The sequence below is a fragment of the Danio aesculapii genome, chromosome 17 (genome assembly GCF_903798145.1).
Source record: "Danio aesculapii chromosome 17, fDanAes4.1, whole genome shotgun sequence".
In the NCBI taxonomy this organism is placed as follows: Eukaryota; Metazoa; Chordata; class Actinopteri; order Cypriniformes; family Danionidae; genus Danio; species Danio aesculapii.
The window spans coordinates 50,941,607-50,959,483 of NC_079451.1; the positions used below are offsets into that span (position 1 = coordinate 50,941,607).

General features: G+C 35.9%; 1 protein-coding gene across 1 annotated transcript in view; it reads right to left on the reverse strand.

Moving 5' to 3' along the window:
* Window positions 1-4,745: 4,745 nt before the first annotated feature.
* LOC130244131 (serine/threonine-protein kinase PAK 4) overlaps window positions 4,746-17,877 on the reverse strand; it is a 54,992-nt gene continuing 41,860 nt past the window's right edge. Inside the window, exons 8-11 of the mRNA XM_056476414.1 lie at window positions 14,328-14,454; window positions 11,840-11,965; window positions 10,578-10,712; window positions 4,746-5,050 (exon numbers count right to left, since the gene is read on the reverse strand). Of these exons, the coding sequence (XP_056332389.1) occupies window positions 4,883-5,050; window positions 10,578-10,712; window positions 11,840-11,965; window positions 14,328-14,454 (556 nt within the window). The 3' untranslated portion in view covers window positions 4,746-4,882. The remainder of the gene's footprint in view (window positions 5,051-10,577; window positions 10,713-11,839; window positions 11,966-14,327; window positions 14,455-17,877) is intronic.

The window sequence follows — 17,877 nt, forward strand, 5'->3', positions numbered from 1 at the left end:
AAAAGTGAGTGATATGACCAAAATATATTTATATAATAATATATTATAATTTTTTTGCTGGAAAATTAATACAGTACAAATATCTAAACATTTTTTAAATCTAAAAATATTGTCTTAATTTCTTTTAAAAAGTCAATTCAAGTCAATGCTTTTTGGAACACAGAAAAAAATGCCAGAAAATAAACTTGTTTCCTCTTTTAGGGTTTAAAATAGTTTTGAAATAAACATTTAATATTGATAGATTTAAAAAAAAAAGATAAGATATAATATTTTTCTCAAGTCACCATCTTGAATTAAGATTGTTTACATTTTTAAATATAAAACTACAGCAACAAAAAATATGGTTTAAGATTCACCAATGACAAAAATGAGTATTTTTATTCTTATTTAACTTATGATGAAATCAAAAATTAATTATTTTTATATATGAGCAATATCACACGAGTAGCAGTGCGGTGGGAGGCCTGTGTTGCCTCGAAGCCTGCAAGTCGAATGGCATAGTATCCCAGCAGTGACAATATACAGCCACATTGCACTGCTACGAGTGTGATATTGCATTTATACAACAGTTCGACGGCATAATCGTGTATATAATAAAGGAAATCACACTCAGAAAGTCTCAAAAACCCTTTTGTACGAGGAACTACTTTCTTTCGCCATTCATTCACATCTGCAGCTGACGTCAGAACAACTACTTCACAAACGTCACTTTAGAGCTAGTATTTGAATGATTCTCTAGCGTAATTTCTAAAGTGATGACAAAACTTTTGTTAACATTTTAAGATTATAAGGCTGAACAGCATGAAATGCCATCAGTCTACAGAGATTTCCCAGTATTTCTCTGTTGCAATCGGGAGATCACAATAATTAACCTTGAAAAAAAGCCAAAGCAAAGCTAGCACTAGCAGATTACTGTGGTACACAGCCAAATATACATTGGCTTTTTTACAGCACTACAAAATACAAAAGCAAGAGATCGACTTAGAATGTCACTTACAAGGAATTATTATACGGTCTCTGTCGCCATCTTGTGGCGGAACATCAACTATCAATTTCTTTGCTCTGCTGATGGCTGCCAACGTGCTGAATCTCTGAAATTATATATATATATATATATATATATATATATATATATATATATATATATATATATATATATATATATATATATATATATATTATATATATATATTTAAAAATATATTATATATATATATTTAAAATAGGCACTATCCTTATAAATAAACTGCATAGTTGCAATCTACATAACTACATTCCTAAAAAAACCTATAAAGTACATTATGTTGTCCAACAGCTGCGATATTTGTCAAACTGTAGTGAGTTTATTCCTCTGCTTGTCATGTGGGCGGAGTAATACACAAGGGTGAAGAGGTTGTACAAGTGCTGACATTGCAGAATATCGCACGGCTATCAGCCAATCAGATTCGAGAACCATACAGAACTGTTGTATAAATATATATACATGCTTGTTGACTTATTGTAAAGGATTCATTGGTGCATGTTATTTTAAAAACATTATCAACATTAAACTACAATTTTAAAGGGAAAACAAGTTTATGTATTGACGCTTCTGGCAAATATCTTCCTGGTTTCATCAAGAAACTAAATTCTAAAGAATTTCTTAGCTCTCGAGGTTTAACACCTAAGATATTTGTTCTTGAAAATGACAAAAATACTGAAGAAAATACATTTGTTTCATAGTGAAGCGACAAAATGCATTAAAATCTGATTGCATGAGCCTGAAGCTTGTTGTCATTTATCCAAAATACATGTGAGGCAAATCAGTTTAACCGTATATAATTCCACACTGTAGATAAATAAATATTAAGTTAATACTTTACAATATATTTCAATTAGTTAATGCTAGCTAATTCATTAACCAGAGTTTGTTACAGTACGTTTATTAAAATGAATTATTTAAACTGCAAATGATTTATTGTTAGTTCATAACAGCTCAGGTCCATTAAATAACTGTTAGATTGAATAATGTATTAGTAAATGTTGAAATTAAGATTATGTAAGGAATAACTGCAACACAGGCTCATTGTGAATATGTACCCCCGTATACATTTCTGGAGAGCGCGAATTATGTAGCCAGAGCTATGTATGGCTGCATTTCACCTTTAAAACAAATGCTACGTGGTGGTGGCTTCTGTTACTCTTCACGCTACCAGCTGACCGCTTACCTCCGTGTGGACAGCTTTTCTGCTGTTACCAGTTTGCCCAGTAGCTCGCCACGTACGTCGGCAGACTTGAGATGCAGAGAGGAGTTGACTGCGACCACAGGGTTCGAGTCTGGTGAAGAACGGTTTCAAAAAGCAGGTAAAACAAAAGGCAAAAACTAAAATAAACAAGTAAATAACAGGGTGAGAACGTGGTAAGAACTGAAAACGTGGTAAAAATCAGGCAAGGGCTTTTCTTTTTCTGGATCGCTTCGTTTGGGTTTAGGGAAGGAGAAGGGTTGGTCAGTTGATCGGTCAGTCAGTCGACAGCTGCCTCTGGTGGATTTACATGAGAACAATAGGCGCAAAAGAAATTTGAGATCTGAAAAGGTGCACACAGCGGCCTCTGGTGGATTCGCGAAAGCAAAAACGTATTTTGCGCTCTCCAGAAATGTATAATGGGGTACGTATCAATAATGAGTTTGGGTTGAATAATTGATGTTGGAACCAATTAAATTATATGAAAATAATGCACACCGAAGATATAACAGTGGCTGTTACACATCTGGCATAATATTTCAAGAACTAGAGTCTGCTCTTACTATGACAATAATGCACACTCAACTCTGTCAGGAAGCAGAGTGTCATTACAACTCTGGCATGCATTATTTCCTAATAATCCAATGGCCCGGAGTGAATTATTCTGCTTATACTCTGGTTTCTACAGTTAAAGCCACTGTTAAGATGTGTATTTGAGACTTTATTTGTCAGGTTTTTGTCCTCTAACTGCTCCTGTGTGTAGCACTAGTTTCTTACACATCTCATCTTGACATGATTTTTTTGATTGTTTTAGTTACCTGAAATCATTCAGCGTAGTGATATGGAGCTTTAATACGCTCAAAACCTACCGGAACTACTTTAGCTGTGTGTTTATCTGAAAATAACGGCTTAGAATGCTCACCCGCCAATCAGAATCAAGCATTCAACAGCTCTGTGGTATAAATAATATGATTAAATTATTAAAAGTAAATTGTTTTTACTATTAAAGGTGGCGTAGCTGTTAAAACCAGTTGTGAGATCAAAATCAGTATATTAATGCATTATAAAATGCTTTCATATATCCAAAAATATGTGCTCAGTGAACTCAAACATGACACGGATGACTCTCGTTTCTGTCTCCGGAAATTCCAGAGTCTCGATTATGCTGAATATGAGCAGCTTTACCCAGAATATGTGGCGTTTTCAGTCACATTTCACTGCCTGTAACCACCTACAGCGGGTAAAATAAGTATTGAACACGTCACCATTTTTTTTTTACAGAAAACATATTTCTAAAGGTGCTGTTGACTTGAAGTTTCAAGAGTTCACACTTAGCTGATAATCAATAAAGCGTATTTGGCATGCTGTCCCGGGAGAGAGCCCTGAGCTCGTAATATCCTCGAGCCCGGGGCTCCCTCCCGTTAGAAGGGCGAGAGCGGAGTTCGAGCTCAGGTAGGTCTCGAGGACTCCCCTGCTTGTCGCCGCGTGAGAAGTGTAAACTAGTGTTTTTTTCGGTGATAATTTGGTTTAGTCGATTGGCTATACTTTATGTTTTTGGACGGTGGGAAGAAACCGGGAGACCCGGGGGAAACCCACGCGAACACGGGGAGAACATGTAAACTCCGCACAGAAACACCAACCAGCCGATAGGAGGTTGGACCAGCGGTGTTCTTGCTGTGAGGCAACAGTGCTAGCCACTGGGCCACCGTGTCGCCCTATCGAAAAAAGGGGGAGGAAGTAGGGGTGGAAGGGGGGGGGGGGGGGGGGGGGGGGGGGGGAGCTTCAAGACGAAGATAACTGGAGTGAAAAACTATTTATAATGCTTCCGTAATCATCTAATGGGTCAGATTACGGAGCTAATGAGGAGCCAGCCGTGTTGATCATAAGCACGTGATCCTCTCGAAATTAGTTGATAAATAAACCACACAAATAACATGGTTAAATGCGTTAATATCTAAAAACGTTGTAAAAACCAGGCAGACGCGAGGGCTTTTCTTTTTCTGGATTGCTTTTGAAAACACTGTCGATCAGATCGATCGGTCGGTCCAGAGAAAACTGAGATCTGAATAGGTGTACACAGTGGCCTCTGGCGGATTCGTGAAAACAAAAACGGCAAAAAAAGTACCTCCTAGGATGTATTTCACGCTCATTAGAAATGTATACAGGGGTACATATCCATAATGAGCCTGGGCTCATTATTAAATTTTTGTTGTTTCACTGATGTTGATGATTTTACCGAAGTCTGGATCAATTTCATGCACTGAAAAAAAGATTTGTTGTATGTAGTAGTTTTTTAAGGTAAGTGGTTGCAAACTATTTACTTGGGCTGAATTTAAATAAATGAAATTGAACATTACTAAATTTGATTTGTTTGTTTAAATTTAGCCCATATAAATTGCTTGCAACCACTTACCTTAAAACAAATGAGTAAATCCAATAAATCTTTCAGTGTGTCAACAGCTCCTTAAGAAATATATTGACTGGGGAAAAACCATGACGTGTTCAATACTTATTTCCCCCGCTGTAAATGTGGTCGTGCAGCAGAGAATGGTGTATCTCTGTCGTCTGCTCATCATATCCATCTGTCCTGCGTCTCCGGGACCGTCAGCAGCTCTGCAGCGGGACAGCAGATCGTCCAGACCGTGGTTCTGGTTTCCGTCTCAGCAGCGGGACATGCGCTTGCGATACTGCTCCACCAGGGGCACCAGGCACTGTGGAGAACTGGCCTGCAGGAGGAACGGATGCTCCAGCAGATCTGTGGCACTCGCTCGCTCCAGAGGATCACGCGTCAGCATACGGTCCAGAAAGTCCTTCAGCATTGGAGACACCTGAACACACACAGTTTTGTTTATTATTACTTATTATTAGCCCTTGTGAATCATTAATCCCCCTGTATATTTATTTCCACAATTTCTGTTTAACGGAAAGAACACATTTCTTTAAAGTAATAGTTTTAATAAGTCATTACTAATAACTGATTCCTTTTTGCCATGATGACAGTAAATAATATTAGACTAGATATTCTTCAAGATACTAGTGTTCAGCTTAAAGTGACATTTAAAGGCTTAACTAGGTAAATTAGGGTAAAGTTAGGGTAATTAGGCAAGTCATTGTATAACAGTGGTTTCTTCTGGAGACAGTTGAAAAAATATTGCTTAAGGGGGCTGATAATATTGACTGCTTTTGAACATAACTGCTTTTATTCTAGCCGAAATAAAGCAAATAAAACTTTCTCCAGAAGAAAAAAATATTATAGTAAATACTGTGGAAAAAATCCTGAAACATCATTTGGGAAACACTTGACAAAGGAAAAAACTATTTACAGGAGGGCAAATAATTTTGATTCAACTGTATGTTAATTTTGGTGGTTTATGAGGACTCTCCATAGCTGTAATGTATTTTATACTGTTAAAAAAACTAATTGTATAGCCCTATCCTTAAACCCAACCCTTACAGGGAATCTGTGGCATAATCTTAATCTGAAAAGATCACATTAAGTAAGACCCCATTTTTTAACAGTTTTGTATTATGAGGACCAGTGTCGTAGATTTAGGGTGGAGGAGGGGACGTGTCCCCACCAATATCCACCAACTACTGAAATGTCCCCACCAATAACTTAATTATCTTAAAAAACATTGCGCTGTCAATATAAACGTAGACATGCCGAAAGGAAAATCACGTTCTCTCCTTAAGTCGCACCGGCCCCAAACACATATGAACATTGTGATTGGCTTTGCCTTTCCCTGCTGTCATGTGAGAGGCTGCTTTGTGTGAGGTGTGTGACACACACAGATGAGGATGGCGTTAGCAAAAAAGGTGGACATAAAGAGCTTTTTCAAGGAAAGTGTAAGTCACATCAACTCAAGTTCGCTACTGAATGAGTCCATCATGATAATGCTAGTATAATTATATAAATAATAATGCTAAATAATTGCTTGTGTTTTTCACCGCTTTACGATCAGTCTAACATTATAGCAGACTGATGTAGTCTGTAAACAAAATTTCCTGAAAGCTAACTGCAGAATAAAGACCTAAATTACATGTAAACGTATATGACCCTGCTAGTTCTTCTAAACTCTTAGAGTAACATCTCCAATTTCGGTTGAAACATTTTGTCAGAAAACCTACAGACGGTGCTCCATCTTTTAATAATACTATGAGACATGTTTAATTTGCACAAAAAATAAGCGAAAGTCTTTATTAAACTCTCTCTTTATCAGTTAATAAACATTATTTTAACATTACGCTTTTAGGCCTGTAGCCAGCTTATTGAAAGCGGGGTTATTTGTTTTCTGAAAAAACTGAACCTTTTGCAGTTAGATTAATTATTCATTCTGTTTAATTGAGCTATAAATATTACATTTTATTGACATATTAAGAACTCATTTTTGCTGGGTTATCTTGTTGGATAGTTATTATACTACACTTTTTGATGTACCAAAAATATTTCCATTTTGTCAAGTTGCTTTATTTTCACGTGCATTTAAACTGTAAGTTTCAGAAATAATAAAAATACTTTAAATTAGAAATTAGAACTTTAATTCTTAGAATAAAGAAATGAAGAGTTCAGATGTAAAACCTCTAAATGCCATGTAAAATGAGCATTTTTCTCAGCCTTGTATATTTATGTTCAGTTATTTCACTTTAAAGGCAATAGAAATGACTTATTCGTCACTATAAAAGTAAAATCCACACACAGGAGTTGGAGAAAAATGCTAATTTTAGAAGAAAATATTAATTGGCATTTTTGCATCTAAACTCTTCAAATATGAAAATATACTTATTTTTAAAATACTTTTTTTTTAATCATATTTTTCCTTTAAAATTTTATTAGATTAGATTTCATTAAATTAAAAACTGAAGCCTACTGGCAAATAAGAAACTGCCCAGCACATTCAACCTTCCTCAGTGAGAATTTGACCATTTGAATAATAAGATAAATTCAAATATAATAATAATAATAATTCAACTTTTGGCCTTTCAAACCACCTGAACCCCCTCAGCTACGCGCCTGACTATTTAATTTAACTTAATAAATTGTATGAAGATAGGATTAATTAATACATTTTAATAGCAGTTAAATAATTAATAGCAATATGTAAAATATATATATATTTAAAAAAAAAAACAATATTTATTCTTGCCGGGGGTGTGGGGGGGTTGTATTTACTCGTCCCCAGTCCCCACCAATGTCAAGTGCAAACCTACACCCTTGATGAGGACACAGGGCATGTCCTCATAAACCACCCCAACATTGTAATAGGTCATAGCCATGACAGTACACAAATGTATGTCCTCATAAACCACCATAATCACACACGTGCACACATGTCCAATATTTTAATAATAGAAGCTGCACAAACAAAATGTCCCACTGCTCTCTGTGGCAAGTCCGCCCCGGCAAACAAGACTCAAGATTTCACACTTAGATATTGCTTGATACTACTAGCAGGTTTGGCACCCTGTACCGAGAGAGAAAAGGAATCTAAGATCAGGTAGGTCATGAGAGCTTCTCTCGGTAAAGGAAGAAAAGGAGGAGATGGGGTGGACGGGGGGATTCTTCAAAAACTAAGATAAGGGAAGTAAGGTGAAAATGGGCTATTTATCATAGGTTTGGATTGATCTTATGGGTTTACCGATGATTGCAGATGAGAGACCAGCCACAATCAATCATATCACATGCTTCTCTTGAAAATAGTTTATAAAATTTTACTTGGGATGAATGTAGAGCAGCTGGTGGCCTAAAAGACCTTAGTATGACCCATAAATATTGTTTCACTAACAAGATTACAAACTAGCAATGTGAGCTAACAAAATCATTATGGTTAGTTTTGATTTCATTTGTACTTTAATTTAGCTATTGATGTTGGCTTATTTTGTGTATATGTGTGTTAAGCCGTGGTCACACTGGACTTTTCTCCCTATAGACTTCCATTCAAACGCATGCAAACCGGAAACACAAGCTCGTGCGACTAGTTTTGCAGTTCGCTGCATTACAAAGTTCGAAAATAAAAACAGGATCTCTCTGGACAGAAATTATGGAGCAATTGTTCGCTTTTTTAATGTCTAATTATTTTATTCAATTCAATTCACCTTTATTTGTATAGCGCTTTTACAATGAAGATTGTGTCAAAGCAGCTTCACATATAAGATCATAGTAGGCTTGTGCCGGTATTCGGTAATGCGATAAATCACCGTAATGAATATGCACGATATTGTTATCGCGGGCACTTCAAAATACCGTGAAAAATAATAGATCCGAATTTATATTCTTAGAACGCGCCTTAGCTTATTTTCCATCAACCGCTTGAAGAAACACTGCGTATATGCTGCGCAGAACTGATGCGCACTCTGATGTAAACAATCCCCACATGTAGAAGCCTTGTGTGCAGGCAGTGCGCGCCGCCGCTGCCACTGCACTATAATCCACACACGCAGGGGCGGACTCTCCATCTGGCAGACCGGGCACTTTCCCGGTGGGCCGACGTACTTTTTGGGCCGGGCTGATCATCGTCTTATGATTTGATCGGCCCATAAAAGGCTTAGCATCCTATCGTTTTTTTCTGCCTTATTGATTGACGCTGCTGTGATCTGTGACTCTCTGAAAGTAGATGCTTTTTTTCCCGGACAGACAGACCGGGCCGGTCCATGTGACACCCTGCAGCCCATTGGCTCTTTTCGGTATTGACATTGGGCTGGCCCAATCACAAACTCCTATTTTGGACTCCGTGTGAGCGTGCGTCGTCTGTGTGTATTTGTCAAAATAGTCGAGAGTCAGAGAGAAGAAACGCAAGGGAGGCGCAGAGAAATCGCGGGAAATACACCGGCGTTTCATTTAGCGATTCTGAAAAGTTCTCTGTTCATTCTAGTACACGGCTAAAAACGCAAATCACGTGACCACACACTCTCTGCCCAGAGCTGCAGCCACTAGTTCAGCGGGTCGGCATAAACCCCAGGTGAGTGTATAGTGCATGTCAGACAGTTCATCTGCTGGATGATCTCATCTCACTATAGTTGTTAAACGTGATATTGAATTCATCTTGTTGTCTCTATCTAACAATTCTTATGTCTTTTGAATCACTTGTTCTCAGTTAACTGTTTTGGCTGAGTGCAAAGATAAGCTAATATATTAATTTATGTAACCACATACACTGATTCTGCACATTGACTGATTACTTACCTTTATCGTTTAAATTTAATGCACGTTATACTGTTATAATGGCCATTATTGGTTATTAAAACTGATATTCTGCAAAAGAGACAGGGTAAAGTTCATTCTTTTCAATGGAAATGAAAGGAGACAGTTATATTTAAGCCCTGTTTTGTTATAAATATGCAGTGTGAAGATGATGCTCATAAAAATATGCAGCTACACGAGGCTGTTTGGTGTCTGTTAATCATAATATCAAAATGAAACAAATTTGACTTATATTATGTTTTCATTGTTTAGATAGTGAAACAGCAAGCAGGATAAGGTGAAAGGTTAAAATGTAACACTGTTCCCTTTGAAGATTTACCCATGCATTAGCAGGCAGTTTTTGTTATGTTTATTATTGAATAAGCTAAATTGACTGTAGTGTATGAGTGTGTGTGAATGAGTGTGTATGGGTGATTTCCAATATTGGGTTGTGGCTGGAAAGGCATCTGCTGCATAAAACATGCTGGAATAGTTGGCAGTTCATTCCACGATTGCTGATCGAAGACGGTTTCCCTTTGCACATTCACTTTGATATAATTGCTCAAGTTTACTTTTATATTGTGTATTGTTTTATTTATATTTATTTGTATTTAAATGTTTGAAGTACTTTTAGTTAATTAAAAAGTTATTAAAGTTACTAAGTTGACGAAACTGAAGTTTTTTTGTGTTTTTTTACCTGTTTCTCTAGTAAAATTACAATATCCTGATAATACCGTATACCGTGATAAAAGCTCAATCAATTAATCGCAGCATGAAAATGTGATACCGGCACATGCCTAGATCATAGTAAATTGGAACAGTGTAGTTCAGTTTTCAAAGTTCAGTTCAGTTTAGCTCAGTTCAGTGTGGTTTAATAATCACTACTGAGAGTCCAAACACTGAAGAGCAAATCCAACGATGCGCAGCTCTACAGATCCTGAACCATGCAAACTAGTGGTGACAGCGGAGAGGGAAAAAAACTTCACCAACTGGTGAAAGTGAAGAAAAAAACCTAGAGAGAAACCAGACTCAGATGGGCACGACCATTTCTCCACTGGCCAAATGTCTTGCCAATCCTGCCCCTTTTGGCAGTGCCGTATGACAGAATTTTGCATGCTCAAACTCTAGTGTGACCACGGGTCTTGTGTTAGAGGCTTGTGTTGATGTTCGCCTATTACCTGATGGACGTTTCGCACAGTCGGTGCACGTTCGTCTCTCAGTCTCTTCATCGCCGCCACAGGAGTTTCACTGAAGTATGGCGGTTCTCCATCCACCATCTCCACCACCATGATGCCCAGAGACCAAACATCCACCTGCACATTCAAAACAGGTATCATCAGCTTTTTTACATGCATCTAGCACTAGCTATGTTGCTATCTACCTTTTTTCACGAGTTCACACTTGCAATAGTTTCAGAATAAAGCGTATTTGGCGTGCTGTCCGGGGAGAAGGCTCTGAGCTCGGGGAAGACACCCAAACTCGAGTTATTCCTCTTATCAGAAAACAAAGAGGAATAGGGATTCGAGCGAAGTATCTAGCCCGGCCCCAGAACGCTCCCCCCGGGATTGTAATGCTTAAGAGGTGAGGTGACGGGGTGGTGGAGGGATGCTAAAGTCGTGAGATGCTGCAGGTACGACAGCTTTGGTATATATAGGAGTTTGGTCAAGAACTGATTGGATAATAGAATAATTGTCAATGACGTATTTGATACTGAAACTTCTGTGCATGCTCCTCCCCAAATTTGTTTATAAAACATCACTTATTTGCATTTTGGATTATTGCATCTGCACACATTTTGAAAGTGCACATTAAAAACCTGAGTAGGATAAATTTTTTATCTGATAAGAGCAAAATGTGCATAAATCATGATGGAAACACCTTTAGTGAATGAATGCGCATGTGCATCAGTGTGTGTGATGTGATGTAGTATTTGACAGATGATTTCACAGATATAAACGTGTGTTTCAGGGACTTTGCATAAATGGAGTTTGCAGCTTTCCATGTTTCCATAGTAAAAGATCTGTAATGTTGTTGTGCTGATAGTAAAAAGGCTCAGCCCTCAGTCAATCCGTCATCACAGTGCTTCAGTAATATCATTCTTCTAATATTATTCCCTCCAGAACTGTCTTAAGCAGTCTGTGCTCCCAAAGAGCATCTCATGCCTCCAATAGCCACCGGGTTCATTGTGTTTCGTCTTCGTCTTCTGAGGCTCAACTCATTTATTAGAGAAGAAAAAACACCACAGTGGCGAATCCCAACAGTGCAGCAAACTACACTTCTCTCAGCAATATTTGTGCAAGTTTATTAAGAAGTGACCATTTTGTTCTCTAGCACTAGAAATGCTGCTTTGTTCACAAATGTTTTATGCAGTATTCCAGTTTTGTGCATTTTTACATGGAAACACAACTAGTGATGTGTATTTGTTTTTGGTTGTCTGTACCTCAGTTCCGTATGGAGATTTGGAGATGACTTCAGGAGCCATCCAGTATGGTGTTCCCACCAGAGACTTTCTCTTCGGGATGTCTTTACTGATCTGAGCGCAGAAGCCAAAGTCTGACAGCTTGATCTGAACAGACAAACACCGAGACGAGAGGTAAGAAAACTATTTAATTGACTATTTAAACTATTAAACAGAACATATACATGCATAATAGGGCTGCACAATATATGGTTTAAGCATTGACACTGCAATGTGCACATCCACAACAGTCACATCGCAAGATATGCAATGTTGAGTCTGGATTATAGTTGACCAGGAGCCACAGACTTGTATTTAATAATTGTATTTATATGGAATATATATGACTTATGCAAAAAATATACAGTTGAAGTCAGAATTATTAAACCCCCTGAATTATTAGCCCCCGTTTATTTCTTTCCCCAATTTCAGTGTAACGGAGAGATTTCCTCAGCACATTTCTAATCATAATAGTTTTAATAACTCATCTCTAATAACTGATTTATTTTCTCTTTGCCATGATGACAGTAAATAATATTAGACTAGATATTCTTCAAGACACTTCTATACAGCTTAAAGTGACACTTAAAGGCTTAACTAGGTTAATTAGGTTAACTAGGCAGGTTAGGGTGATTAGGCATGTTATTGTATAATGATGGTTTGTTCTGTAGACTATCGAGAAAAAAATACCTCAAAAGGGCTAATAATTTTGACCTTAAAATGTTTTTACAAAATTAAAAACTGCTTTTATTCTAGCTGAAATAAAACAAATAAGACTTTCTCCAGAAGAAAAAATATTATCAGACATACTGTGAAAATTTCCTTGCTCTGATAAACATCATTTGGGAAATATTAAAAAAAGAAGAAAAAAAATCAAAGGGGGGCTAATAATTCTGACTTCAACTGTATACGTTTTTCTAATTTTTGTCTTGTTTCTAGTCCAAATATCCACATTTTGATGCACGATTTTTTTACTTTCCCTACTGGCAGATAATTTGACTTGTTTTAAGGAAAAACTCTTAATTTTGATTTATTTCTTCTGAAAGTGAGAACAAAGCAGTAGTTTTACTTGATCTAAGAGTTTTTTTTTTTAGATATTTGGACTAAAAACGAGACAAAACAAAGTAACAAAAGCAATTGCATTGTGATTATTCAATTTCTGTATCTGAATACTATTAGACTCCGCAGAGAACCATCGAATGGAGCTATTAAAACCAACTAGTGAACCGTAATCATATCACATTATTTATTGCAGAAAAATAAAATATCGCAATTTAATTTTTCCAATATTGTGCAGCTCTAATGCATAATAAAATATACAATCGAATAACAAAAAATGCTACATAAAATATACAAAAATGTTAACTTCATTCTAAACTAATACTCCAATACAATTTAAACACATACACAATCAGAATTATTCGCCCCCCTTTGATTTTTTTTTTCTCCTTTTTTAAATATTTCCCAATTATGTTTATCAGAGCAAGGAAATTTTCACAGTATGTCTGATAATATTTTTTCTTCTGGGGAAAGTCTTATTTGTTTTATTTTGGCTAGAATAAAAGCAGTTTTTAATAGTTTTATGTACCATTTTAAGGTCAAAATTATTAGTCGCTTTATGCAAAAAAATTTTTTGACTGTCTACAGAACAAACTATTGTTATATAATAACTTGCCTAATTACCCTAACCTGCCTAGTTAACCTAATTAACCTAGTTAAGCCTTTAAATGTCACTTTAAGCTGTATAGAAGTGTCTTGAAGAATATCTAGTCTAATATTATTTACTGTCATCATGACAAAGATAAAATAAACCAGTTATTAGGAATGAGTTATTAAAACTATTATGATTAGAAATGTGTTGAAGAAATTGGGGGAAAAACAAACAAACGGGGGCTAATAATTCAGGGGGGCTAATATTCTGACTTCAACTGTTTGCATGCAAAGTGTCTGCCTTTTTGTTTGAAATAGCTTTGAGAATACATTTAAAGCAAAGCGTATATTAATATTCCATCATTTAGTCTAATATATTTCCACTTATACTATTGATGTTGAGTTATTAGAAAATATTGCAAACCCAACGTGGTCATGATGTGATGCAAAAGTGTCCATTAAACCTCCGGAGTGCAATATTGTCTAATTATTCAATGGACCTGAGTTAATTATTCTGCTTATACTATAGTTTCCACAGCGACAATGTAAAGAAGAGTATCTATTACACATCTGGAGTGCATTGTTTCCAATAATTCAACTGACAGATTTTGGCGAATTATTCCACTTATACTACAGTTCCCACATCTAATATTTATCAGCCAATCAGAATCAAGCATTCAACGACCCTTGTCGAATTATTTCGCAATTACTGTAGGGTGTAGTCTGCAGTGTTAGGGAAAGTTACTTTTGAAATTAATGCATTACAATATTGAGTTAGGCAGTTTTTGCACACTTTGCAGATGATGTGGGATGAACTTACACGTCCGTCCAGTGACAGCAGAATGGAGTCGCTCTTGATGTCTCTATGAATGACTCCCTGTGAGTGCAGATACGCCAGAGCCTGCAGAACAGCCTCACACACCGTCGCTATCTGCTCCTCACTCAGCCTGATCAACCAGAAAACACACACACATACACATTAAATGGTTTGTGTGTGCATTACACACATTATATACAGTTCAAGTCACAATTATTAGCCCCCCCCCCCCCACCCCCGCAAACACATTTCTAAACATAATAGTTTTAATAACTCATCTCTAATAACTGATTTATTTTATCTTTGTCATGATGACAGTAAATAATACCTGACTAGATATTCTTCATGACACTTCTATACAGCTTAAAGTGACATTTAAAGGCTTAACTAGGTTAATTAAGCAAGTTAGGCTAATTAGGCAAGGGTTTCCTCCGGGGGCTCCAGTTTCCCCGACAAGTCCAAACACATGTGCTATAGGGGAATTTTGTAAACTAAATTGGCCGTCGTGTATGAGTGTGTGTGTGAATGTGAGTGTATGGGTGTTTGTGGCTGGAAGGGCATCTGCTGCATAAAACATATGCCAGAATAGTTGGCGGTTCATTCCACTGTGGTGACCCCTGATAAATAAGGGACTAAGCCAAAGGAAAATGAATGAATGAATGATATTAGGCAACAATTGCGTGTCAAGCATTATGTCTTCCGCTGAGGTCGGTGTGAACCACACACACACACACACACACTTACACACACACACACACACACACACACACAGCACACGCCTATACTGCGCCACTGCTAGAACTAATGCTTACTTTCAACACACTAGCATATTATTAGGTTTCACTCAAAGCAGAAAAAAGCCACAGCAGCAGGATAAAAACAACTCAGAAAATGTCAAAATCTAATTCCACTTCAGCTGTTTTTCACCATAAATATATTATTATTTCACAATACAGTATGCAAAAAACATTGTATACAAAACTTTTGTTGTCATAATATAATGTAATATTCATTCATTCATTTTCGACTTAGTCCCTTTATTAATCTGGGGTCGCCACAGTGGCTTGAACCACCAACTTATCCAACATATGTTTTACGCCCTTCCAGCTGCAACCCATCTCTGGGAAACATCAATACACTTCTACACACACACATACACTACTGACAATTTAGCTTACCTAATTCACTTATACCACATGTTTGGACTGTGGGAGAAACGGGAGCACCCGGAGGAAACCCACCCCAACACGGGGAGAACATGCAAACGCCACACAGAAATGCCAACTGGCCCAGCCGAGGCTTGAACCAGCGACCTTCTTGCTGTGAGGCCACAGCGCTACCCACTGTGCCATCGCGCCACCATAATATAATATAATATAATATAATATAATATAATATAATATAATATAATATAATATAATATAATATGATTTAATATTGACACGGTGGCGCAGTGGGAAGGGCACGGCTGCGTAAAACATGCTGGAATAGTTGGCGGTTCATTCTGTTATGGCGACCCCTGATAAATAAAGGGACTAAGCCGAAGGAAAATGAATAATATAATATAATATAATATAATATAATATAATATAATATAACATAATATAATATAATATAATATAATATAATATAACATAATATAATATAATATAATATAATATAATATAATATAATATAATATAACATAATATAATATAATATAATATAATATAATATAATATAATATAATATAATATAATATAATATAATATAATACAGAGGTGGGTAGTAACGAGTTACATTTACTTCGTTACGTTTACTTGAGTAAAATTATTGGGTAACGTGTACATTTTGAGTACATTTTAATATGTGTGCTTTTACTCTCACTCAATTAAATTATTAAACTAAAATCATTTCTCTTACTTCGCTGCATTTGACGGCGTTCTGTCAAATGATAATTAATATGATTAATATGACTTGTTTGTAAATATCGCGAGGCGCCGCATTGGAGAGGTTGTGAGGTTGCTATAGAGATGCGTCTCCCGCTTTCGGTTAGAGCGCGCGCACCTATGTTGGACTAATGGCTGAAGTTGAGAAAGACGTGAGAGTTTATAGTGCTGTCCTGCAATGTCGCCATCTGCAATTCCGAGAAGGACTGTCACGCTGTCTGTGCAGTGAGTTTATCGGACCAGATCACCCGGCCTAGGTCTATGTTTTCGCTCCAAGATGTCAACAAGAATAGTTTGATAATGCGACGCGCGCATCGAACTGACATCGCAACACATACATGAACTACAGCTCCAACCTGAAAAAAAAAAAAAAACAAGAAGTGTCAACATTAAATGTCAACATTATCCCAAGTTGAACCTTATTAATAGTAACTATGGGATAACTAAAGAAACTGCTGTTTAATGGAATAACTGATTAGCCATGCACATATTGTCATTCACACTGTTAACCATTAAAAATATAACATTTAAACATTATTTTTTAAACATAAAGTGGTATATAATTATTATTATTATCAACAAAGATTTTATCAACACATTTCTATAGTTTTAATAACTGATTTCTAATAACAGATTTCTTTTATCTTTGCCATGATGACAGTACATAATATTTTACTAGATATTTTGTAAGATATTTTTTCAAGTGACATTTAAAGGCTTAACCAGGTTAATTCGACAAGTTAGGGTAATTAGGCAAATCATTAATGATAGTTTGTTCTGTAGACAATCAAAAGAAATATTGCTTAAGGGGGCTAATAATATTGACCTTAAAAATGGGTTTAAAACAATTAAAAACTGCTTACAAGTCAAACAAGTAAGACTTCTCCTGTAGAAAAAAATGTAGGAAATACAGTGAAAATTTCTGTTAAACATTATTTGGGAAATAATTGAAATAGAAAAAAAAATTCATGGGAGGGCAAATAATTTTGCCTTCAACTATATATATATATATATATATATATATATATATATATATATATATATATATATATATAGGCATGGGCCGGTATAAGATTCTGATGGTATGCTAACCTTGGAATAAAATATCACGAGATTACAGTATTATGATTACTCCTCTAGAACATATTCTTTTTTAATGTCTTAAATGTCTGGGTAAAAAACAAAAACTTTTTCCCCATTTGAACATAATATATTTTATTTTGAGAAACATTTATAATATTTTGGAGAAGTAAACATGTCAGGCTAAATAATTCAACTGAATCATTGACTTCTGCTGTTTTCAGTAGTTTCAAAAAACACTGATTTCTTGACAATTTAATATGCCATCTTCGGATATCTTTTCTGCTGGAGATACTGTCGTCCTAAAAAAAAAACGTGAATAAAAAACATACATACTCAAACATACCATAGAAATGGCGGTTTTAAAACCTTGACTTTTTTCAAACCGCGGTACACCTTGGTCTAATATATATATATATATATATATATATATATATAAAAATGGTCTAATATATATATATATATATATATATATATATATATATATATATATATATATATATATATATATATATATATATAAATAATGAAAAGTAACTAGTAAC